The following is a 25711-nucleotide window of genomic DNA, read 5'->3' as shown; positions in this document are numbered from 1 at the left end:
TCTCCCCGCGCCCCCCTTCTCCCCGCACACCCCCTCTCCCCGCCCCCCCTTCTCCCCGCACACCCCCTCTCCCCGCCCCCCCTTCTCCCCGCACACCCCTTCTCCCCGCACACCCCTTCTCCCCGCGCCCCCCTTCTCCCCGTCCCCCCTTCTCCCCTTCTCCACGCCCCCTGCCCCACGCCTCCCTTCTATCCCTCCCCCTCTCTCTCTCACCACCAACCCCGCCTCCTCCGCCCCCTCCCCGGCCCCGCCCCCGCCTCCTCCCCGGCCCCGCCCCCGCCTCCTCCCCGGCCCCGCCCCCGCCTCCTCCCCGGCCCCGCCCCCCTCTCTATATGTATATATGGCTTTGGTCGGGTTTTGTTTGTGTTCTGCGGGAGATGGTGGGTCGGTGAAGTTTGTTTTTTTTCGCTTTGACTTTGACTAAATGAAGCATCGATTCATTATTTCGGTTCTGCCTTTCGTCCTCCTCCTCCTGTTGCAGCGTTTCAGCCTCCTCAGTGTCGGCTCCCTGGGTGAAGAAGGTCAGTCACTGAGCGGGGAACGGGCTTCAGACGGGGCTGGGGACAGAGGGATTCCAGCAGAACCTCGCGGGGGGGGGGGGGGGGGGGGGAAGGTGAGCCGGGTCCCGGGTCCCGGGTCCCAGGTTCCAGGTCCCGGTTCCAGGTTCCGGGTTCCGGGTCCCAGGTCCCAGATCCCAGATCCCAGGTTCCAGGTTCCAGGTCCCGGGTCCCAGGTTCCGGGTTCCGGGTCCCAGGTCCCAGATCCCAGATCCCAGGTTCCAGGTTCCAGGTCTCGGGTTCCCGGGTTCCGGGTTCCAGGTTCCAGGTCCCGGGTTCCGGGTTCCAGGTTCCCGGGTCTCGGGTTCCAGGTTCCAGGTCCCGGGTTCCAGGTCCCGGATCCCAGGTTCCAGGTCCCGGGTCCCGGTCACATCGCCCTGCAGAGGGACACATCAGAGCAGCGGAGTTTCTGCTGCGATATTCCGGCCTCAGAGTAGCTGCTAAACTAAGGTTTAAACTAAGGGCCTTAAACACCCGGTCACCTGATGGATGATCTCATACTTTTGAAATGTTGGCTGGGATTCCCCAGACCTAGCGCTGCCTGTTCATTCTCCATTTCTCCACCAATGCTAAATTGTCAGGCTGCTCATGTCAAGTATGGATGAGCAGAAATTTCCTCCCAGTTAAAAACTGGGGAGACCAATGTCGTTCTTCAATCCCCCAGATACTGACTCGAAACACTTCACCTTTCCCTGGGGGGTGACACCACTTGTTATACCCTGCCAATTTGAGGACATGCCCATTATCTCCATTCTCTGCTACCTACCTCCTAGCCAATTCTGTATCCAAAGCAATAAGTTTACCCTTTCCCTGGGCTTGGGTTTCCTCTTGGAAGGGTCAGTCTCATTCTCCTCCCTTCAGGTGAAGAATGGGGGCTCGGGGGTGTGTGGTCTCTGTCCCTGTGCAGCCCCTTTCCTTACCCTTCTCACTGCCTTCCTGCCTCCTTACTGTGGGAATGAGAGGGAGAGAGATATATGTCATTCCTCTGCCCCTTCCCTGAGGTAAGGGATGGGGAGGAATGAAGTCCCTTTTTTTATTCGTTCATGGGATGTGGGTGTCGCTGGCTGGGCCAGCATTTATTGCCCATCCCTAATTGCCTTTGAGAACTGAGTGGCTTCCTGGGCCATTTAAGAGTCAACTACATTGCTGTGGGCCTGGAGTCAAATGTAGGCCAGACCAGGTGAGGACAGCAGATTTCCTTCCCTAAGGGACATTAGTGAACCAGCTGGGTTTTTATGCCAATCGACAATGGTTCCATAGTTGTCATTAGACCTTTATCGCATTTGTTGTTGCTTTTCTTCATAATTTTTGAAATTGCACGTCAGCATTTTATTGCCTCGGTTTCAAAGATTAAATTTTCTGTTTTATGTTAATCAGATGGAACAAAAGAAGCGTTTGGTGCTGTTGGTTCTTCAATTTTACTGGATCCTGAATGCAGAACTGATGTGAGCAACAGGGATGTTGTGTGGGAGTTCACTGGCAGCGATGGAAAACTTGTTACTATTTTGGATTATGTACCAGGTCACCATAAAGAGGAACCAAATGAAAACTTCAAATCACGTTTGCAATTTATTACATCCAATGGGTCTCTGATATTAAACAATTTAAAACTCAGTGACCAAGGGGTTTATTGCATCACTGTAGGTAGAGTTTGGAAACGGAGCACAGAGTTGAAACTCATTGGTAAGTGCTTTCAATACTTTATCACTTTGGAAGTGACGAACATTTCAGCTCGTGAACTGTTCACTGCTTAAGGACTATTGCAGAATAGGAACACAAATATGCTATTTAACCCATCTGGTTCACCAATGCCCTTTAGGGAAGGAAATCTGCTGTCCTTACCTGGGCCTGGCCTACAAGTGACTCCAGATCCACAGCAATGTGGTTAACTCCTAACTGCCCTCTGAAATGGCCCTAGCAAGACACTCAGTTCAAGGGCAATAAGGAATGGGCAACAAAATCTGGCCTAGCCAGGCATGCCCACATGCCACGAAAGAATATTTTAAAAATCCCTCAAGCCTTTTCTGTCATTCTATGAAATCATGGTTGATCTGCACCTCCCCTGCATTTGCCTACCTTTGTTACTTGCCTCCACACCTTTTACACAACAGAAAAATCTATTGATCTCAGTATTGCAAATTCCAATTGACCCAGCAGCCACAGCCTCTGACAGTAGAATTACACTATTTTTTGTGTGTATGGATAAAATGTTTCACTGATTTCAGTGTAGAATGGTCTAGCTTTAATTTGAAGATTATGTTGTCTTGTTCTGGATTATCCCACCAGACAAATCTGTGGTATTTTACTTCATTAAAATTAATTGAACCACTCATCCAGTTGGAGAAGAATCGAAATGACAAAAATTGAGATTATAAGTTTTATGGTTCTGCTTTTTAAATTTTAACACTTAGCTGCTCATACTCTCATTACTTTCGCTGAATCCCCCATGTTTAACATTCTGACATTCGAGGGGTCACCAGTGACCAGAAACCTAACTGGACCACCTGACTCCCCAGATCTGTCCACCATCAACAAGGCACAAGCCAGGTTTGTGAAGAAATACTCTCCCCTTGTGTGGATGAGTGCAGCCCCAGCAGCACTCAAGAAGCTTGACACCATCCAGGACAAAGCTGCCGGCTTGTTCAGCACCCCATCCGCCACTTTAAACATTCACTCCCTCCACCACCAATGCACAATGGCAGCATTGTGCATCATCTACAAGATGCACCTCAGTAGCTCGCCAAACCTCCTTTGATAGCATCTTCTGAACTCGCAACTTCTATTACCTAGAAGGGCAAAGAGCAGATGCAAGGGAACACCACCACCTGTAAGTTTCCCACCAAGTTACTCACCATTCTGACTTGGAACTTTATCGCTGTACCTTCACTGTCACTGGGTCAATAATGTGGAACCTCCTTCCTAACAACACTGTGGGTGTAACTCTTTTTGTTACAAAACAACTAAACTAAATTAACAAAGTCAGGGACAAAGTAAAAGGAACACTGTGGGTGTACGTGTACCAGGTGGACTGCATTGTTTCCAGAAGACAACCTCAAGCACCACCTCAAGGGCAGTTAGGGATGGGTAATAAATGCTGGTTTGGCCATAACAGAATAAAAGCTCTCCCCTTTATGGGAGAGGCGCAGGGGTGAAACAACTAATGCCACCTGTTCCGTAGGACAAGTATTGAGGAGGTCACTGGGCTTCTGAAGATGTGGTTTTAGTGCCTGAATTAGTCAGGTGGTTCCCTCCGATACCCTCCTGCAAGAGTCTTGGTCATTATGCTGGTTTGCTTTGCACTCCATAAGGTGGCCCTCCAGAGAGATGTGAATCTTGAGATGGTGAGGCCCTGGAAGAGGTCAGCTCATTGAAAAAAGAACAGCAGCTAGAAGAGGATTATGAGTTTCCAAGGAAGGATGCTGAACAGAGAGTTGGCTGCATACAACACTGGGCACAAAAGGTTCCTCGGGATGCCATGAATGTCAGGGACCATTTGATCTGGAAACATCCCACCTGAGTTCCTGTGACCCAGGATGAAGGGCTAGGCATGGAAGTCAGCCTGAGTGTTAAACTGTGCTAACACATTCATTGACGATGCGCCCTGGAACATCTAAACCCCGACTGCAAGTGAAGGATGCACATCTGTCCAGAAGCTTTGTCCTCACTATGGGGGAATCTGTCATCTCCTTTACCACCTCATACCACTTTTCTTGTCACGTTAGAAACTAAAGGAGTCACAGACGTGCAGCTTAAAGTATCATCTATGCAGTTTGGTGAGATGGAACCAGTGCTCAGACATTAAGACACTTTAGTGACCCATTTAGTGCTCTGTGCGATGCATTGGTTTCCGCGCTCCACCACTCTTATGTGGTGCTGGCCACTGTGGCCTTGGCGGAGGTGGAAGCAGCCTGCTCACTAATCTTGGCTTGCTACTGAGATGCATGTGGCGATCGCCCTCGTTGTTGACACGGGGGCATCTTCAGAAGCTCCTGCTTTTGCATCATTGCTGAGGCAGCCTCCATCACTTGGCCCTGCTGCACTGATGTGGCCCAGGATGTCGAGGGCGCCTGTGGGAGTGGCACCCTCATCCTCTTCCGTGAAACCCTCACCTCTTGCTGGACTCCCCCCTCCTCTTCCTCATGGCCTCCAAAATTACGTCCTGGTTGACATCAATGAAATGAGCCGCCCTGCCCTGGGTGCCAGGCCTCTGCCCTGTCCTCTGCTCGCTTCTCTCTGGTGCTCTCTCTGAAGTCTTTGGCAATCTCAGTCGATTTCTCCCTCTGGACAACCATCATCCTCAGCGATTGCTGCTGTCTAAATCAGTTGCTCATTTCAACTGACCCAACTCTATTCCCACTCTGTCTGGCTGCAATTGGACAGGGAATCTGTTTCCACATCAATTCAGGGCTCACTGCTGAGAAAGTCAGTCAGCTTCCCACCGGAGGTGGGTTTGGGACCTGAAAACTGATCCAACCTCTTTTTCCCACCTCCATAGGGAAAATGCAACCCTTTGTTTCCCATTTACCTGGGTCAGGTCTGTTCTCACCCCATTGAAACTGTTCCTTTCCTAATGTAGTATTTTTGCTTTATATTGCTTCTTGTCCTTTTCCAGAGCCAACCAAACCCTTATGATACTATAATGACTCCTCTACTGGCACTTGATCCATTTGATCCACCTGATTCCTCAGAACCAGATCCAGCAATACCTCCTCCTTCCTCATTGGGCTAGAAACATACTGATGTTTAAAAAATAAAAATCTCTTGAACACACTTCAGAAACTCTTCACCTCTCTGCCCTTTACTCTGTTACTATCCTAGTTTACATTCAAGTCCCCCATTTTATACTCAATAGCTTTTGCAAATCAGCAAATTCCTTGCAAATGTCTTCCTCGATATCTTTACCATTGGTTGGTGGCTTTATAAAATACACCCAGTGGTGTATTGGTACCTCTATTTTTTCTTTGCTCTAACCAACTAGATTCTGACTTGACTCCTCTGGGACACCTCCTCTCTCCATCACTGCTACCGCCCCACCCACCCCCAATCTTTCTATCTTTCCCTGTCTTTGCTGTATCCCAGAATATTTGGTACCCATTCTGCCCTTTTTGACCCAGGTCTCCATTATCGCTAGACATATTCTCACATGGCTAGCTGCATCTGCAGATCACCAACCTTATTTACCACACTTCATGCATGCACATACCTGCACACTAAACAAAATATAGCCTGTATTCCATTCCCTCTTACTCCGACTCTGCCTAATACCTTATTATTTCTTACTTTAGTGCTTGCTATCTGTCTCTCCTAATTCTTTGTACACCTTGGATTTCCTCTAATATTCCTCCAGGTAAGTTGGGAAATTTCTCAGCACACAACAGCCACTTTGGGAGAAACTCTTCCCAAATGTGGGATCATCGCTCTGGGGGAGGATGACTGCAGGATAGTGTTGGGAGAGTATGAATTTGGTAAGCCTAACTCCTGCTAAGGTATCTAAAACCCTCCCCAACCCATAATGAGACTTGGGTGAGAGCCCAGACTCCCATAAAAGGATTAATTTATTTTGATGACACAGCTGGGAAGAAGATTAACAGTTTTATCAGGTTCTTTTATCTGTGATCTCTTTTGTCAATAGCTTAATGTCTCTTTACACAAGATAAAGAGGCGTCACATGCCTATAGGTTCTGCTGTTGATACTTTAAAAGTCTGATTCATCAACACCTTTTTATAGGGTTGTAGTGACAGCAGTTTTATGTACATAAAATTATGAATGTTTCTTTAAGCATTTTCACAAATGCCAGTGTTATTATCAGGTTCATTGGTTTTGTACAGTGTTTATACTGGGTGAATGGGCTTGGAAGTGCCGTGACTTGGTATGGGGGGGCCTTGGGCATGAGTAGGTAGTATGAGTTGGCATGGATCATATGAGGGGCATGGGGGTTGAGTGGGGAACATGAGTTGGGGCAGAGGGTATAAGGGGTCATGGAAAGTGAGTGGGGGTCATGAGTTGCAATAGATGGTATGATGGGCCTGGGGGTGGTGGGGGGGTGAGGGGGTGTGATGAGTGAGGGCTAGAGGGCCTAAAATATAGGCAAACTACTGGGACAAATTCCCAGAGAACTGAGGCTTGTCTTTGAACTAGTCCGTCTCTGCACTTTTGTGGCCCTTGTGACCACCTCCAATCTGCGTCCAGGGGCGGTGGGCCCAACTCTGTCCTGCAGTCATTCTCCCCCAGAGCGATGATCCCACATTTGGGAGGAGTTTCTCCCGAAGTGGCTGTGGTGAGCTGTGAAATTTCCCAACTCACTCTATGCTTTTTGGGAACAAAAATCTGGTCCTTAGTGTCTGTTTTCACAAAAGAGAGAGACAAAACAGACATAATTAAAGAGGAAGAATAAAAAACAATGGATGGAATAAACACAGTGTAGGAGGAAACATTAAGGTGTTTAGTATCTTTGAAAGTGGATGCAACATATCCCTGGCTGCTAAGGAAAGCAAGCAAAGAAATAGAGGCTTGGACAATCATTTCTCAATCTTCTCTGGCAACAGGTATGGTGTTGGAGGAATGCTAACTTTGTATTATTGTTTAAGTGATGAGAAAGGAATAGTCCAACTAATTACAGAGATAAAAACAAAAAGCTAAAAGCTACTGCGGATGCTGGAAATCCAAAACCAAAACAGAATTACCTGGAAAAACTCAGCAGGTCTGGCAGCATCGGTGGAGAAGAAATCGGTTAACGTTTCGACTCCTCACGACCCTTCGGCAGAACTGAGTATAGTTAGGGGAGAGGTGAAATATAAGCTGGTCTAAGGTGGAGGAGTGGGGGGAGAGAGAAGTTGAGGGTGGGGTGGTTGTTGGGATAAGCAAGCAGTGATAGGAGCAGATAATCAAAAGATGTCACAGACAAAAGGATCAAAGAGGTGTTGAAGGTGGTGATATTATCTAAGAAAAGTGCTAATTAAGAGTGGAAGGCAGGATACTCAAGGTACAGCTCTAGTGGGGGTGGGGTGGAAAGACTAACAAAGTTTTAGTTTTAGATTTAAAAATAATGGAAATAGGTAGGAAAAGAAGAATCTATGTAAATTATTGAAAAAAAAAGGGGGAGGGGGGAGAAACAGGGTGGGGATAGGGGGAGGGGGAGTTTAAGATCTAAAGTTGTTGAATTCAATATTCAGCCCGGAAGGCTGTAAAGTGCCTAGTCGGAAGACGAGGTGCTGTTCCTCCAGTTTGCGTTGGGCTTCACTGGAACAATGCAGCAAGCCAAGGACAGACATGTAGGCAAGAGAACAGGGTGGAGTGTTAAAATGGCAAGCGACAGGGAGGTTTGGGTCTTTCGTGCGGACAGACCGTAGGTGTTCTGCAAAGCAGCCGCCCAGTTTGCGTTTGGTCTCTCCAATGTAGAGGAGACCACATTGGGAGCAATGAATGCAGTAGACTAAGTTAGGGGAAATGCAAGTGAAATGCTGCTTCACTTGAAAGGAGTGTTTGGGCCCTTGGACGGTGAGGAGAGAGGAAGTGAAGGGGCAGGTGTTGCAACTTCTGCGTGGGCATGGGGAGGTGCCATAGGTGGGGGTTGAGGAGTCGGTGGTGATGGCGGAGTGGACCATGGTGTCCCGGAGGGAACGATCCCTACGGAATGCCGCCGGGGGGGTGAAGGGAAGATGTGTTTGGTGGTGGCATCATGCTGGAGTTGGCGGAAATGGCGGAGGATGATCCTTTGAATGCGGAGGCTGGTGGGGTGATAAGTGAGGACAAGGGGGACCCTATCATGTTTCTGGGAAGGAGGAGAAGGCGTGAGGGCGGATGCGCGGGATATGGGCCGGACACGGTTGAGGGCCCTGTCAACGACCGTGGGTGGAAAACCTCGGTTAAGGAAGAAGGAGGACATGTCAGAGGAGCTGTTTTTGAAGGTAGCGTCATCAGAACAGATGCGCCGGAGGCGAAGGAACTGAGAGAATGGGATGGAGTCCTTACAGGAAGCGGGGTGTGAGGAGCTGTAGTCGAGGTAGCTGTGGGAGTCAGTAGGCTTGTAATGGATATTGGTGGACAGTCTATCATCAGAAATTGAGACAGAGAGGTCAAGGAAGGGAAGAGAAGTGTCAGTGATGGACCATGTGAAAATGATGGAGGGGTGGAGATTGGAAGCAAAATTAATAAATTTTTCCGGGTCCAACTAATTACAGGCCAGTCAGCCTAACCTTGGTGGTGGGCAAATCTTTGGAAAAAATTCTAAGAGATGCCTGGCCATCGGTTTCTACTGAAACAGTTCTCCACCCTTGCTCATTATGAACGTTTGGCTGAGAGACAAGACTGACAAATGCATTAGCTCAGCAGGGGATTCTATTTTGACCACTGAAGCAAATTGTTGACATTACTTAACTTATTATAGCCACATAAAATAAATTGTTCTTTCTGTGATACCTTTTGTCAGTGTCTCAATGTATATTTTGGACAAAATGAAGTGGTATGAAGTGGTTAAAGTCTGTCTTACTGAAAGTGAAATTGTCCTGTCTGACCCTTTTATGGTGCTGTAAGAATAGCAGATTTTTTCAAAGAGGATTTATGAATGGGTGTTTATTTTTTTCCTCAGCATTTCCACACTTCTCATTGTTTTACATGGCTCTTTGGGTCTGTTCATATTGTATTGTGGGCGAATGGGCATAGTGGGGCATGGAAGCAATGGAGGTGGCGTGGAGGCTATCGAGATTGTATGGAGGGTATGAATTGGCTTGGGGAGGTATGAGGGGGTCATGGGATGGCATGGGAGGATGGGGGGATATGAGGAGTGAGGCCTAGAGCACCTAAAAGCTTCTGAAACAACTGGGACATCGTTCCAGAGAATTTAGGCAGACCTTCTTGGCACTTTCCACCTCCTGACTGCCTATGGTCTGCTTCCGGGGTCAGCAAGCACTCACCACCCTGGCGTGTAAATCGTACGACTCGGGCACCATTTAACCGGGAAGGGTCTGGCGATTTGGGAAATTCTCCAAACCGAGCTACCTGCTTCAGTAGCCAAAATCTGGCCCTAGGCCTACAGAACCCCGAAGCTAGCAGATCAACTAAATAAGGTGATCAAGAAGGTATGTGAGAGGCATTTGTTTGTTGGCCAAGGTCTGGAGTACAAGAGCAGGAAGGCCATGCTAGAACTGTATAATAGATTAGTTATACTACAGCTAGAGTACTGCATACTGTTGTGGTCAGGGAGAATGTGATTTCATGCGAGAGGGTATGGAAGAGAATTACAAGGATGGTGCCAGGAATGGAGAGTTTTAGTTATGATGCAAGATTGGATAGGCTGAGGTAGTATTCTTTTGAACTGAGGCATCTGAGGGAAGATTTTAATTAAGGTGTATAAAAATGAGAGCTAGATAGAGCATCTGGGAAGGACATAATTCCATGAACAGAGAGGTCAATAATCAGGTGCATAAATTTGAAATAATTGGTGAGAGGATTAAAGTGGAGTTGAGTAATTTTTCACCCAGAGGTTGTTGGGGGATCTGGAAATCACTGCCTGAAATGCTGTGGGCCCTGACAATATTCCGGCAATGGTACTGAAGACTTGTGCCTCAGAATTTACTGCATCCCCAGCAAAACTGTTCCAGTGCAGCTACAACACTGGCATCTACCCAGCGATGTGGAAAATTGCCCAGGTATGTCCTGTACACAAAAAGCAGGACAAATCCAACCCGGCCAATTGTCACCCCATCAGCATACTCTTGATCATCAGCAAAGTAATGGGGTCGTCAACAGTGTTATCAAGCAGAGCTCAGTCAAAAATAATTTGTTCACTGACAGTCAGTCAGAAGAACACCTTCGGTCTGCCTGGAAGCATGACCCAGACCTCCCTGTCACTTGCCATTTCAACACTCCACACTGCTCTCATGCCCACCTTGTCCGTCCTTGGCCTGCTGCATTGTTCCAGTGAAGCCCAATGCAGATTGGAGGAACAGCACCTCATCTTCCAACTAGGCACTTTTACAGCCTTCCGGACTTAACATTGAGTTCAGCAACTTCAGACCATGAACTGTCTCCTCCGTCCTCACCCCTTTTTTTTATCCCCTTTTTTCAATATTCATTTTTATTTTTTATCCACTTATTTTTATTTTTATTTATTTTCATTTTTATCCATTGTTTTATCCCCGCCTTTTAACCTATTTCCGATCTTTTTTTACCCCACCAGCGTCCCCTCTCTCCACCCCACCCTCGCTAGGGCCATCGGTCACTTGTTCATGTTGTTCTTTCCAGAGTGCTTACCCTTGTCCTGCTACTATCATATTCTACTTTCTGACTTTAATGCCACCATCAGCACCTCCTTTAGCCAGTATCACTATCGTTAACACTCCTTTGTCCTTTTGTTCATGACACCTCTCCTTTGCCTCACCTATTGCTGGCCTTCTATCCAACTTAACCTGCTGCACCCCCTTTAAACAGTATAAATTGCATCATATTTTTCTTCTCTTTAGCTCTGAAGAAGAGTCATACGGACTCAAAGCATTAACTCTGTCTTTTTGTCCACAGATGCTGTTAGACCTGCTGAGTTTTGACAGCATTTTCTGTTTTTATATTAGATTTCTAGCATCCACAGTATTTTGCTTTTATCTAGCACAAAGGAAAATGGTTGGAGGCTGATCATCTCAGTCCCAGGAAACCATTGTAGGAGTTCCTCAGGGTAGTGTGCTAGGCTCACCCATCTTCAGTTGCTTCATCATTGACCTTCCCTCCATCATAAGGTCAGAAGTGGGGATGTTGGTTGATAATTGCACAATGTTCAGCACCATTTGCGACTCCTCATACATTGAGGTAATCGGTGTCCAAATGCAGCAAGACCTTGACAATATCCAGGCTCGGCTGATAAGTGGCAAGTAACATTCATGTCACTCAAGTGCCAGGCAAAGACCATCTCCAAGAGGAAAGAATCTAAACATCTTCCCTTGACATTCAATGGCATTACCATCACTGAATCCCCCACTATCAACATCCTGGGTGGTTACCATTGACCAGAAACTGAACTGGACTAGCCACATAAATACTGTGGCTACAAGAGCAGGTCAAGAGCTAGGAATCCTGTGGAGAGTAACTGGCCGTCTGCCTCCCAAAGCCTGTCCACCGTCTACAGGGCACAAATCAGGAATGTGTTGGAATAGTCTCCATTTACCTGGATGGGTCCAGATCCAACAACACCCAAGCAGCTTGACACCATCCAGGACAAAGCAGCCTGCTTGACTGACACCTCATCCACCACTTTAAACATTCACTCCCTCCACCATCAACACACAGTGGCGGTAGCATGTACGATCTACAAAATTCACTGCAACAACTCACCGAGGCTCCTTCCACAGCACCTTCCAAACCCACGATCTCTACCATCAAGAAAGACTCGGGCAGCAGATGCATGAGAACACCATGACCTGCAAGTTCTCCTCCAAGCCACACACCATCCTGACTTGGAATTGTATTGCCATTTGAATATTGCTGAAAAAAGACATTTTGCTGAAGCTTTTTGCCTCGCACTCATCAGGACAATTTCAAGAATGCCAATGTCAGGGGAAGCAACAACTTTATACTGTATGGGAAGAGACTGCTGATTGGTTGGCAAGTGGACTCCGTTTGTTAGAGGCATTGCCATGGAGAATTCACCAGTTAATGGTGACAGACAGTTCACTGCCAAGCAGTGTTTGAAATTTTAAACCAGGCAGCTTGACTCTGATTGAGGTATTGCCCTGAGCTGAAACAGGTACAATGTGTGTATATGCTCTTTCTGCCTGCAAAAAACAGGGCCCTGTGTATTAATACATGTAGCTTCCAGTATATGCAAATGCACCACACAGCGAGCCCAACTGAAAATCTTAAATTGGTTGTCAGCATAATTCTTAGCACACTGAGGATTATTTAGCAAATGTTATCCAATCCCAGAATCACATCTAATGTTGAACAATCTGTTTTGAGTTTTGCGAGCACGGGCTGGTTGGGTATGGCCATGCCTTGCCCATTGTGAACAGTGGAAAGGACAGGCTGTTTGATACGATCCACCAGTCTTTGTGACGTACGGCCTACATACCTAGCATCACACTGGCACTGAAATTCACATACCACATTAATCATTTGTGTGATAGGCAGAACATCTTTTTGGCTTGATAGCAGCATCTTGATAGTGGCAAATACCACTTGCATTGCTACTGTATAGTAGCAGCGTGGAACAGCTAGTTTCACCTGTTGCTCAAGTTTTCACCTCCGGCATTGAAAAGTGTTCAGTCTACCTCAGATTACCCCGGAAAGGCAAGGTATCACAAAAATCTGAGCAACACACAGATGAGTAATGTGGTATATGAATTTCAGTGCCAGTATGATGCTCGGTATGTAGGCTCTACGTCCCTAGGACTGGTGGATCGTATCAAACGCATGTCCCTTCTGCTGTTCACAACCGTCAAGGTACAGACCATACCCAACCAGCCCGTGCTCACAAAACCCAAAACACAGTGTCCAACATTAGATATAATTCCGTGATTGGACAACATTTGCTAAATAATCCTCAGTGTGCTAAAAATTACACTGACAATTAAGATTGTCAGGCGAGCACACAGTGTGGCGCATTTGCGTGTACTGGAATCTACATGTATTAATACACAGGGCCCTGTTCTTTTCAGACAGAAAGAACATGTACACCATTGCACCTGTTTCAGCTAAACAAAATAAGTGACAGCCATTCGCTGGTTCATTTCTCAGGGCAATGCCTCGAACAAATGGAGCCAAGCTGCCTTGCTTAACTACCAAACATCGTTTGAAATTTTAACTGTCAGTCACCATTAACTGGTGCATTCTCCATGGCAATGCCTCACCAATTAGAGTCCACTGGCCAACCGATCAGCGCACTCTTCTCATATGGTATAAAGTGGTTGCTTCCCCTGACATTGGCATTCTTGCGATTGTCCTGATGAGTGCAAGACGAAAGGCTTTGACAAAATGTCTTTTTTCAGCCATACTCAAGTTCTGCACTGCCAAACAACTATTTATATCGCCGTTCCCTCACTGTCGCTGAGTCAAAATCCTAGAACCCCTTCCCCAACAGCACTGGGTGTACCTACACCACATGGACTGCAGCGGTTCGCCAAGGTAGCTTACCAGCACCTTCTCAAGGGAAATAACAGATGAGCAGTAAATACTGCCCTAGCCAATTACGCCCACATCCCATGAAAGAATGAAAAGGGTATAAAAGACAGAAACCCTCATTGCATTCTAAAAATAGTTGGATATGCACTTATGTGGCATATAAGCTACGGACCAAGAGCTAGAAGGCGATATTAGATTGGATAGCTCTTTTTTGGCCAGCATGGACACAACGGTTGAATGGCCTCCTTCAGTACAGCGTATACATCCATATATGTATTTATATTTCTGTGGCATTAAAGTGAAGCAGCAGAAGAGTTAATGGGGGGAATGTTACGTAGGTGACTGAAGGCACAGCCATCAATGGTGGAATAAGAGGCCAGAGTGGGAGGAATGGAGACTTTGGTGGGTGGGGCTGGAGTGGCAGGGAGGACTTGAAGGATTGGAGGATCTTACAGAGATTAAGAGTGTTGGGTTGAGAATTGTAAATTTAAAATATTTGAGGGACAGGGGCTAGTGCAAGCCAGTGAGGACAGGGATAATGGGTGACTGGGCTATGGTACAGGACAGGATACCAGCAGCAGAGTTTTAGTTGGATTGAAGGATGGAGAACGGGAGGTAGCCAGGAGAGCTTTGGAATAGTGGAGTCTGTGGGTTAGAAGGGTGATGGGTGAGATTTTCCACAGCAGCTGGGCTGAAGTAGGGACTGAATTGGGTGATGTTGGTGGTAGGCAGTCTTTGTGATCGTATGAAGGCTTTGGAAGTTCAACTCATGGCTGATGTTATAATGATGCAGGTGTGAAGGACAGAGCTCTTGTTGGTGTATTTGACTAACATCATGAGAAACCGTGATATCCTCATGCTCCGACCTGTTTATCTCAGCATTTTTTATTTCTCTCCCACAGAACCATTGTCAGAGCCTTCAGTCAATGTTACCTATGTCGATACCACCATTGAACTGACCTGTCAAGTGTCTGCAGGAAAAGCAAGTTCCATTCTGTGGCATAAGGATGAGAAAATGATCACAAATACCAACCGTTATCAGTTCGTGAGAAACAACAGCACATTGATTATTTCTAAAGTCATGAAATCAGACTCCGGAAGCTACACTTGCACCATGGAGAATACTGTTAGCAAGAAGAATACTTCCTATCCTCTTGTGATTTATGGTGAGTCAAGCCAATCAGTGAATTCCATTTATCAGATAAAAATAACACCCCACCTGATACGCCTTTCACATTGAATCTCACTAAAGATGTTAATGTTGGAAGAACTTTGAATATTTTCATGGCACATGAAAGGAGTAAGATAGAAAATCACAAGCTGGTCGTGTTCGTTTTCCTGATATACATTCCTTACATTTACTGGGAACGTCAAAGTGAAAAACCACAGTTCAAGTTCACAGTCTCTTTCAGAGTACAGACAGATTGCGCATTGTGAGAACTGGAAGACTGGTGCTGTATGATACACTCTTTTGATCTTGGACTTACAGGGGCAGAATGGGGAGTACTTCAGAGTGAGAATCCATACACTTGGACACTGTAAAGTGTTGTGCATGGGCCTTGAAAACCACATTGGATGTAGAGTGGCAGATATTCTCAATACTCAACCGTACACTCAAGACTATACTTTTATGGAAAAGAATTGCTTTCCAAATAGCATAAGTTTAAAATACGTTTTCTATTTCAGGTTTTCCAGTGCTGCATTATTATACAATGGAATTATCCACTTTTGCACTGATAAATGCTGCTGTTGCCTTGACCTGCAAAATAATTTTGTGCTGTTACGCCAACACATGTAAGACAAACTTTGTTATTTGCAGAGTTTAGTGTTGAAGCTTTTAAATGTTACAATTTAATAATAGAGACTCTATGAAATAATTAAATATGATGCTTCTGTCATTTTAAATACGCTCCTTCATATGAGTGATTAATTTGAATGTGCGAATATTATTTATTGAAGTCATGTTAATATGAATTTGCTTATTGTTCCAGGTCTTAAATTATTTGAAAATCTACTACCAATCGTGCATTATATGCTTCTAATCACTATGTTTGGGTATTGGATATGGATTGAAGGTACCGTATGTGCTCCTTTTTCTTTGCTCCCGGTTGGTAATTCTATTTCTACAATATACTAGTTCCAGCATACTAAATTCAAGCTCAATATGTTAATAGCTGAAGAACTCGGCTGAGTTCTAATCTCACTTTGCCAAACTGTGAATTTAACATCGACAAATTTGCCAATTTTGTGGGCTGGCTTCAAAAAAATTATTTTTTTATTTTGTAAAAGCCCAACTAGTTCACTGAATTTGGAAATTTCCTCAGAGCTGCTCCCGTCGACTCATACGCCCTCACCATATTTCTGAAGAAGTTGGAATTGGCTGCAACGAATGATTACCATCCATCATCAGTCTTCTGCCAGCAGCAATCCCTGCAAAGCCTATGTACATTTGGCCAATCCACCCACATCAACACTCTGTGGCTGATTTTTCCAAAAGCTTTGTTGCACCACTCCTGATGTTCAGCAGTGAGGGACATATTTCTGCATGTTCTGCCAATCTGACCGTGTACGTTTTTGCTGGACCCTCGTTAAATATTTTCAGCGGTTCTAATCCTTCTACATTCATATTCAAACTCATGTCCCTTCAGGGTGTACACGAGACCCAAGTTGCTTGGCACGAGGGCTTGCACCTGTTAATTGTTGCAACGCCATTGTAGGGCCCTGTCATTGGACCTTTGTGACCTCCAGAGTTTGCAAACTCGGTCCATATTACCGTGTGGAGTACAATTGTCCATCAGCTTAGTTGGTCTGTCTATATCTTGCTGCCGTCTGCACCAGTCCTGATTACTGGACCCAGGCTCATAAATCCTTGCTTCACTATTGAGACTGCTTGGCCTGATCCCACAGAGAATCGGTACAAGCTTCACTGTTCCATTTTCCTTTTATCTGGTCAGTCACACTTCCGTAAATTACACCGAGTCAAAGAAATTTTGCCTTCATCAAGGCCTGAGAAGAAAGGAATCGGAGCATATTCCCCATCCTCAATGATCGAGGAGCCCAGCGCATCAGTGAGGCTGAAGCATTTGCTACAATCTTCAGCCAGAAGCGTCGAGTGGATGTTCCACCTCGGCCTCCTCCTCACAGATGCCAGTCTTCAGCCAATTCGATTCACTCCATGTGAAATCAAGAAACGGCTGAAGGCACTGGATACTGCAAAGGCTATGGGCCCTGACAATATTCCGGCAATAGTACTAAAGACTTGTGCTCCAGAACTTTCCACGCTCCTAGCCAAGCTGTTCCAGTGCAGCAACAACACTGGCATCTAACCAGCTATGTGGAAAATTGCCCACACAAAAAGCAGGACAAATCCAACCTGGCCAATTACCGTCCCATCATTCTACTCTCAATCATCAGTCAAATAAAGGAAGGGGTCATCAACAGTGCTATCAAAAGGCACTTGCTTAGCAATAACCTGCTCACTGACACCCAGTTTGGGTTCCGCCAGGGCCACTCAGCTCCTGATCTCGTTATAACCTTGGTTCAAACATGGGCAAAAGAGCTGAACTCCTGAGGTGAGGTCAGAGTGACTGCCTTTGACATCAAGGCAACATTTGACTGAATGTGGCATCAAGGAGCCCTGGCAAAACTGGAGTCAATGGCAATCGGGAAAAACTCTCCACTGGTTGGAGTCATACCTAGCACAAAGGAAGATGGATGTGGTTGTTGGAGGTCAGTCATTTCAGCACGAGGATATCACTGCAGGAGTTCCTCAAGGGAGTGTCCTTGGCCCAACCACCTTCAGTTGCTTCATTAATGATCTTCCTTCCATTATAAGGTCAGGAGTGGGGATGTTCACTGATGATTGCACAATGTTCAGCACCATTCACGACTCCTCAGATACTGAAGCTGTCCGTGTCCAAATACAGCAAGACCTGGACAATATTCTGGCTCACGTCACAAAAGCGTCAGACAATGACCATCTCCAACAAGAGAGAATCCCACCATCACCCTTTAATGTTCAGTGGCATTACCATAACTGAATCCCCCACTATCAACATCCTGGGGTTATCATTGACCGTTGATCAGAAACTGAACTGGACTAGCCATATCAATACTGTGGCTACAAGAGCAGGTTAGAGGTTAGGAATTGGGTGATGATTATCTCATCTCCTGACTGCCCAAAGCCTGTCCACCATCTACAAGGCACAAGTCAGGAGTGTGATGGAATACTCCCCACTTGCCTGGATGACTGCAGCTCCAACAGCACTCAAGAAGCTTGACACCATCCAGGACAAAGCAGCCCGCTTGATTGGCATCTCATCCACAAACATTCACTCCCTCCACCACCCATGCACAGTAGCAGCAGTGTGTACCATCTACAAGATGCACTGCAGGAATTTACCAAGTTTCCTTAGACAGCACCTTCCAAACCCACGACCGCTACCACCTAGAAGGACAAGGGCAGGAGGTAGATGGGAACACCACCACCTAGAAGTTCCCCTCCAAGTCACTCACCATCCTGACTTGGAAATATATCGGCCGTTCCTTCACTGTTGCTGGGTCAAGACCTTGAACTCCCTTCCTAACAGCACTGTGAGTGTACCTACACCGCATGGACTGCAGCGGTTCAAGAAGGCAGCTCACCACCACCACCTAGAGATGGACAATAAATGCTGGCCCAAGAGTTGTGATTGCTGCTGGATTAGTAAACCAGAAGACTGAGCCAATGATTTGGAGATATGAGTTGAAATTTCAGCTGGCAAATTTAAATTCAATAAATCAGGAATAAAAAGCTAGTACTTACAATGGTGACCATGAAACTTCCAGATTGTTGTAAAAACCCATCTGGTTCACTGATGTCCTTTAGGGAAGGAAGTCTGCTACCGTTGCCTGGTCTGGCCTACTCGCAGAAATGTGATTAACTGCTACCTGAAATGACCGAGCAGGCCAAATATTGCATTAAGTGTGGCGACACCGCAGTCCACCACCAACTTCTCAAGGGGAAGAGCGGGCAATAAATGCTCACCTTCCCAATCTCATGAATGAATGAGTAAAAACTGTTGGTCCTTTACCTTGATCTGCTGCAATCCATCTGGTGACAGTGTCCCCGCAATGATGTACCGTTTGATTCTAACCGTGGAATTGGGAGTGTGGGTGACAGAGACTCTCTCCTGTTCCTGGTCGATGTTACCTGCCAGTTCTGCAGCATGAATGTTGCCCATCACTTGTCAACCCAAGATTAAATGTTATTCAGGTCCAACAATAATAACTTGCATTCATTTTAATGTTATAAAGTGTCCAAAGACTTTTGACAGGACCGTAATGAAATTTAAAAATTGACACCCAGCTACCTAAGGAAACATTAGGACAGGTGACCAAAAGCTTGGCAAAAAAGGATAGGTTTCAAGGAGTGTCTTGAAGGAGGTAGAGAAAATGAGTGGTTTAGGGAGGGAATTCCAGAGCTTTGGATCAGGGCAGTGGAATGCATGGCTGCCAATGGAGAAATGATTAAATCAGGGATGCCCACAAGACCAGAATTAGAGGAGTGCAGTGATCTTGGGATAGAGCTGGAGTGGGTTACAGAGATAGGGGAGGCAAGACTATAATATTACAGTCCCTGCAGCTTAGTGGGAGTGCATTCATGTGAATACTATTTGCCTTCAAGGGCAGCATTATAAAAGTAAAAATCATTGTACTAATAGCATTGATGGATGGACACAGTCCAGATGGAAGGTTATTGACCTGAAATATTAACTCTGATACACTCAACAAGTTAAGGCAGCCCTGTGGAGAGAGAAACAGATATGTTCTCTCTTTTTTTTCTTCCAGTCTAAATTAACCCTTATTAATCTAAACATTCAGCAAAAAATCTTTGAAACTTTTACCACCTCCATAGGCGGTCACAAAACACGAGAAGTAGCAGCAGCTTACCAAGGCTGGTGTTGTACAGGTTTTAAGATTTCCTGTAGACAGTTTTCCAAGCGAACAACGAATTAATAAACCCTTAAAATGTGCAGAAGTTTTACGTAAGCTTTTGCTGAGCCTTTGTGAGGTTACCCAGTGCTGTCGGATACTAAAGCGGCAAATCTCAGTCTCCTGGTGATCCATTCACCTTTGCAATTGTCTTTGCCTGGCCTTTGTTCAAAATTACATGGGGCATAACTTCAGTGTGGCAAACATCAGGGTTTGTTTCCCAAGGAATGTACTTTATTAAAAACTGGAGAGCTGAAGACGTTGCCCTCGATCTTCCAGTTGGCGGTAATGCTGGGTGTGTGGCCACTACCAGGAAGCTTTCTCTGACCTGGTGATGCTACCCATATCCAGCCGTATCTTCTGATCCTGGCTGAAGCGGACATGGGCTCCGCAGGGTCGGTCCCCTGAGTGGAGGAGAGTCAGGGGAAGGAGAGGACCTGCCCCTTTTTATCACGGGGCTGTTGTGTTTGGGCATGTTTTTTTAATGAATGGTTGTGGATTAGTGTATGGGTGAGTGGGTAGTTGGGTCAAGGGGTAGTCGAATCTGGTTGGGGGGAGTAGGTGGTTGGGGTGGGTAGTCGGGAGGCTGAGAGGGGCTGCCGGGAGTTGGGTGGTATTTGGGTTGGGGATTAGTTTGGTCTGGCCAAAGAATAGTCGGGTTGTTGAGGGAGCAGTGGAGTGGGAGAGTGTTGAGGGCAGTAATGTGGAGGGGGTAATCGACTTTGTTTCAGGGGCAGTGGATTGGAGAGGGTAGTCAGGTCTGGCTGGAGGGGCAGTGGAATGGAGAGGGTGGTTGGGGAGCAGTGGCACGGAGGGGTAGTTGTGCCTGGTCAGGTTGATGGGGTTGGTGGTTCCAGGGTAGTTGGGCCTGGTGGGAGGGGGTTAGTTAGATCTAGCCAGGGAGGGTTAGTCCGCTCTGGTGGGAGGGAATTTGGATCTGGTTAGGGGGAGGGTGTTATTCGGGTTTGGTAGAGGTGTAGATGAATCTGGTTTGGGGGGGGGGGGTAGGGTTAGTTGGATCTGGTTGGGGGGATAGTCAGGTCTGATCTGGGAGAAGTAGTCAGGCCTGGTTGGTGGGGAGGTAGTTGTCTGGTCGGGTGCGTAGTCATGTGGTCGGGATAATCGGGTTGAGTTGGGTGGGGGTGGGGAGTGTTGGGGGTAGTCAGATGGTTGGGGAATCATGATTCGGGGAGATGTCATGCTCAGTTGACTTAGTCTGGCAAAATACTGATTTAGACCAGATATTAAACTGTCCAACATTTCTAGGGTAAGTATGCAGTTCAGTCCCGTGTATCTGGCCCAAGTCTCCGACCAAGCTCAAGAACAGAGATATTCACAGAGGCTCCCAGGCAGCAGGTAGTCAGTCCATCAGAAGTTTAAATTTCCCAGGCTATTAGCACGTATGCCTGTGCAGCAGGACTTGTGCATCTCTCAACGTACGTCTCATCTCCAATGATCCAGGCACTGAAAGATTTGGGCCACTGGTGCAACTGGGAGTAGATGATAATACTTTGCCTCAATTTTCCCCATGGCTGTGTGACTCTCTCAGTTACTGAAACTCTCCTGGAGTGCATAATGTGCCTGGTCAATGTCCTTTCCTCCAGGGAACAAATTTCAGGTCTGTCTTAGATTAGGAGAGTGCTGATCCTGACCACTGGGGAAAAGTTAATACATTTCACTATAATCTCATTCAGCGCCCTGCCACATAAAGAAGAGACAGAATAACTCAGGCTGCCCTGTTCCAGTCAGCAGGTTAGAGCTGTGCTTTCTATGGCCATCAGAGCCATTCTGCATTGACAGAGTTATGGCACCTCTACTGTAGGTTGCCGTCTCTTGGGGGGTTGTAGGTTTCTTTTCGAAATTGAGCATGCTGGCGTGATGTGCTATGTTGTCTGTACATCTGATCAATAAAGGACATAATAATGCCCATTGACTTCTCTGAGAAAATAGTTTACCAATATTTATGTGAGTTACAACAGAGAAACAGATCATTTGGCCCAAATGATCCATGCCAGTACCTGTGCTCCACACTAGCCTCTCCCAATCCTCCTCACCTTCACCAACATTTCCTTCTATTCCTTCTGCCCTCATATCCTTCTTCTAAATGCATCTATGCTCTTCCTCTCAACCACTCCTTGGGGCAGCAAATCCACATTCTAACCACTTTTTAGGTAAAGAGGTCTCACCTGAATACCTGTGGGATTTATTTATGATTATGTTAAACTTATGACCGCTAGTTTTGGTCTCCCCATAAGTGGAAACAACTTTGCTTCATCTGCCTGGTCAAAGAGCCTCAGTATTATGATCAGGTGAGGAGGAGTTGAATTGCTCCTCTTTTTCCTCTGCTCATTTCACCACAACAGGGTTTTCGCTTTGAAAAGGATATGCTTAACAATTTTGTGAGTACTTAACTATTTAAGCGCTGTGATCATAAAAGAACCAATTGGATAGGTATTTTTGAATTGAACAAAGAAAGATGTTAGCTTTATTGTACTTAAGCTGATCTAAGTAAAATAATAAAATACAGTCCGGCTTTCTCTTAGACACACAGACATAAACACACCACACACACACCACATGCACACACCACATGCACAAGCACACACCATACGTATACAGGTAGATCACATGGTGGGGAAGGATGGGTTGGTCAAATTGCTCCTATACCCATTTTGCCATTTATTTTCCAAGTTTCCTATACATTCTGCTACTTATTTCCTGACTCCATATTCATTGACCTTAACCATAAGCCTTATCAAAGGGCCTTTGGAAATCCAAATGTTATGTCTGCTACGTTACCCCCAATCAATTTATAAAAGTCACCACATACAAATGACTGGATGTTGCGTATTCTTGTCATTGAGAGTCACGATGATAAATTAACCAACAGTGGCATTTAATCTCTCATTTATGAATGTGTGTAATTTGATTCAGCTCTTGTTTTTCTTTTAATAGGACCTCACACAACCCCAGTGCTCTTGTTGGTGTTTTTCTGTCTCTTGCTAATACCGCCCATGTTATCGATTTTCGTGAAGGCTTGTGACAATAGAAGGTTAACTATGTTCTCAAAGACCAGATGTAAGTTCAGACATAAATTATATGTTTGCATCACACGCTCAAAAACCTCACGGTCAATGTTGGGATGGGGGTTGGTCAGATTTGGATTCTGTGGTCAGGTTGGAATTTAGAGAGTGATAAGGGAGGCTTTTCGATGTGGTGGTTCAAATTTAGATCTGCTGCGTTTCTGGTGAATATTGGGAGTGGTGGAGGGGGAGTAGAGGAAATTCAGGAGGGTTGAATGTAAATTGGCTGTCTCCAGATGTAGTACTGTGGACCCAGTCGAGGGACTCTGTCCCTGCATTTTCTTCAGTGGCCAATTTTATTTTATTTTTTAAAAACTTGGTGGAGGACATGCCATGTAATCTCCACCTCTCTTTTTACATATTTTACGGAAGGGTTCAGAAATAGATGCTGGACCTTTTCATTATACATGTACCACTGACGTAGTACCTCCATATATTAATGTCCATTCCCCAGCACCCCCCACATTCCAAAGGTTGGAACTAGGAAGGGGCAAAAATGAGAATTAGAGTTTCTATGTTGATAGTTCCAGATAAGGGGCAGTGGTTAGCGCTGCTGTCTCTCAGCTCCAGGGACCCAGGTTCGATTCTGACCTTGGGTGTCTGTCTGTGTGGAGTTTGTACATTTTCCATGTGCCTTTGTGGGGTTCCGCCAGGTGCTCTGGTTTCCTCCCCACCATCCAAAGATGTGCTGGTTAGGTGGATTGGCTACAGTTAAAATTCCCCCTTAATGTGTATGTTTGTGCCTTGTGATGGACTGGAGTCCTGTCCTGAGTGTACCCCGGCCCCCACCACCCCCTGCCCCGGCTCCCCCAGCTAGTGCCCATTGCCTGTCGGGATAGGCTTCAGCTCCCCTTGACCCCGAATTGAATAAAACGGTTCTGGAAAAGTGAGTGAGATTGAGCTCCAGATGATGGGGCCATCACCAGTCAAGATATGACAGCCCAAATGGTAATCGTTGTGAAATAAATAATGTTTGGGTCTGGTGGCGAATTAATTTCAGCGAGTGAACCTCATGCCAAAAATGTTTGGTTCGTAATTAACTCCAAGAGGAGGTAAAACTCCAAAACAGTAACATATGCCGGGATTTTCCGGCAATGCCATGGCAGGACCTGCAGCGGGCCAGCCAAAAGCCATTGACTTTCAGCCGGACTAGAACAGCTGGAAAATCCCAGCCATTATCAATTTTCATTGCACTATCTACGTGACCAGGAACAGACTGGGAGCAAGGACTGACCAGAAATAGCACAAGATTTTTAAAGTTCTTTCCAGTTTTGTCATTTAGTAAATTTTTATAATGTTCCAAGGGCAGTTTGTGGATGTTATTTGGTGTGTGACTGGATGTCTCCTATACTTGTAGGAGCTAGACTGGGAATGCTGTGCTCTGCAAATTGCATTTTTCACAAGTTCAGGCAGTTCACAGCCCCATCAAGTACTTTCTTAGCGAAAGGAAAATACTGTACTTACTGGAGAACTGAAATAAAAACAAAATGCTGGGTATACTCGGCAGCATTTGTGGAGAGAAATGCTACAGCCACGGTTGGTACCTACACCCTCACACACATGGACCACGATCTCGGTAGAGCAAGATAAAAAGGCAAATATTTCTGCTCCTGGGAGCATTGAACCACCTGGGCATAACAAATACAGGAGAATTGGGCAGAGAGGTGTAAACACCCATAAGCAAGGCCCTGATCTTCTCTCTCATTTTAATTGGTTAAAATATCTGGCAGGCTGCTAAGGGTGTGCACTTTCCCTGCATTTGCTGCATCCAGATGATCCAATAATCCCAAACACAAAATAGAGGAAATCTTCCCTCTGCTTTTCTTGACTGGTTACACTTCCCAGGGGCACAGCAGGAGGCAGGCAGATCAGGATTTAGTGTGTGTAAATGTAATCTGTGTGCACTCTGTAATTCTGTTTTATCTGTTGCCAGCTTGCTGTCTGATGCAAATGGATGCAGTAACTACATCAGGCGAATTCAGCGTGTTGGGTGCATCACTCTTTCTGATTGTGAAGCGAACAGTTGGTGAGTGTTCCATGAGAAAATTGTAGCCAACAAATGAATTCTGGAAGTAATGATGTGTCAGGAGCGGTGTGATTAGGAGAACTTAATTGCATAGTCATTTTGCCACAGTCTATATTGGAAACTATCGAACGATTGATGTTTCCTGTGCAGAAGGAGACCATTGTGTCTGTGCCACTTTGCTGGACCAATCTGAACCTAACCCCCTCTGTCCTGCTCTTTCCTCGTAGCCCTGTATTGCCCTCTGCTTCAAACACTTATCCAAATTTCCTCTAATGGATGAAATGGTTCCCCTTTCAACCGCTCCCTGTGGTAAAGTTTTCTGTCCTATGGAAAGAAATTTCTCCTAAACTCCCTAAACTTTTTGCCTGAGTGAGAATTTAATGAATACCTAGAATTACTTAGAGAGGACAGTGCAGAAACGAACCATTTTGCCCAGCCAGTCCATTCCAGCATTAATGCTCCACCCAAACCTCCTCTTCATCCTTTCTTATCTAACTGTTATGACATTACCCTTCTTTTCCCTCTCATATATGCTTAACTGGCTTTCTCCTAAATAGATTGGTGCTATTCACATCAACCCCTGCATGTGCTACCATGTTCTGCACTCTCTCCACAATTTGGCTAAGGAGATTTCTTCTGAATTCCCTATTTGATTTCTTGGTGATGATCTTTTATCGATGGCCTCTAGATTTCTCTGTCCGACAAGTGGTAGCTTATCATTGTGTCTATTCTATCAAAACCTGTCATAATTTTGAAGACCTCTTTTAGGTCGCCCCTCAGCCTTTTGGAGGGACTGACTTCCCAAACGGAAGCCAGAGGGGACCTATGGCTTGCCATTCCAGTTCCTGCATTTCAGACTATTGGATCATTTTGGAAGCAATGTTGTGTCAGGAATTGTGTGATTAGGAGAACTAATTGCAGTCATTTTGCCACATTTACACTGGCGAGCGCAGGAAAATTGGGAACA

At 45.9% G+C, this 25711-nt stretch overlaps 1 protein-coding gene across 1 annotated transcript in view; it reads left to right on the top strand.

The window, feature by feature from the left end:
* The first annotated feature begins 389 nt into the window (after positions 1 to 389).
* The window catches only part of LOC144695735 (uncharacterized), a 47344-nt gene continuing 22022 nt past the window's right edge, over positions 390 to 25711 (top strand). The window contains exons 1-7 of the mRNA XM_078566694.1: positions 390 to 521; positions 1935 to 2240; positions 14565 to 14828; positions 15349 to 15456; positions 15654 to 15737; positions 22591 to 22713; positions 24652 to 24744. Coding sequence (XP_078422820.1) covers positions 425 to 521; positions 1935 to 2240; positions 14565 to 14828; positions 15349 to 15456; positions 15654 to 15737; positions 22591 to 22713; positions 24652 to 24744 — 1075 coding nt within the window. The 5' untranslated portion in view covers positions 390 to 424. The remainder of the gene's footprint in view (positions 522 to 1934; positions 2241 to 14564; positions 14829 to 15348; positions 15457 to 15653; positions 15738 to 22590; positions 22714 to 24651; positions 24745 to 25711) is intronic.

Source organism: Cetorhinus maximus, chromosome 21 (genome assembly GCF_964194155.1).
Source record: "Cetorhinus maximus chromosome 21, sCetMax3.hap1.1, whole genome shotgun sequence".
Taxonomy (NCBI): Eukaryota; Metazoa; Chordata; class Chondrichthyes; order Lamniformes; family Cetorhinidae; genus Cetorhinus; species Cetorhinus maximus.
Note: the sequence above shows the minus strand (reverse complement) of the source record. Positions and strands in the feature narration are given on the sequence as shown.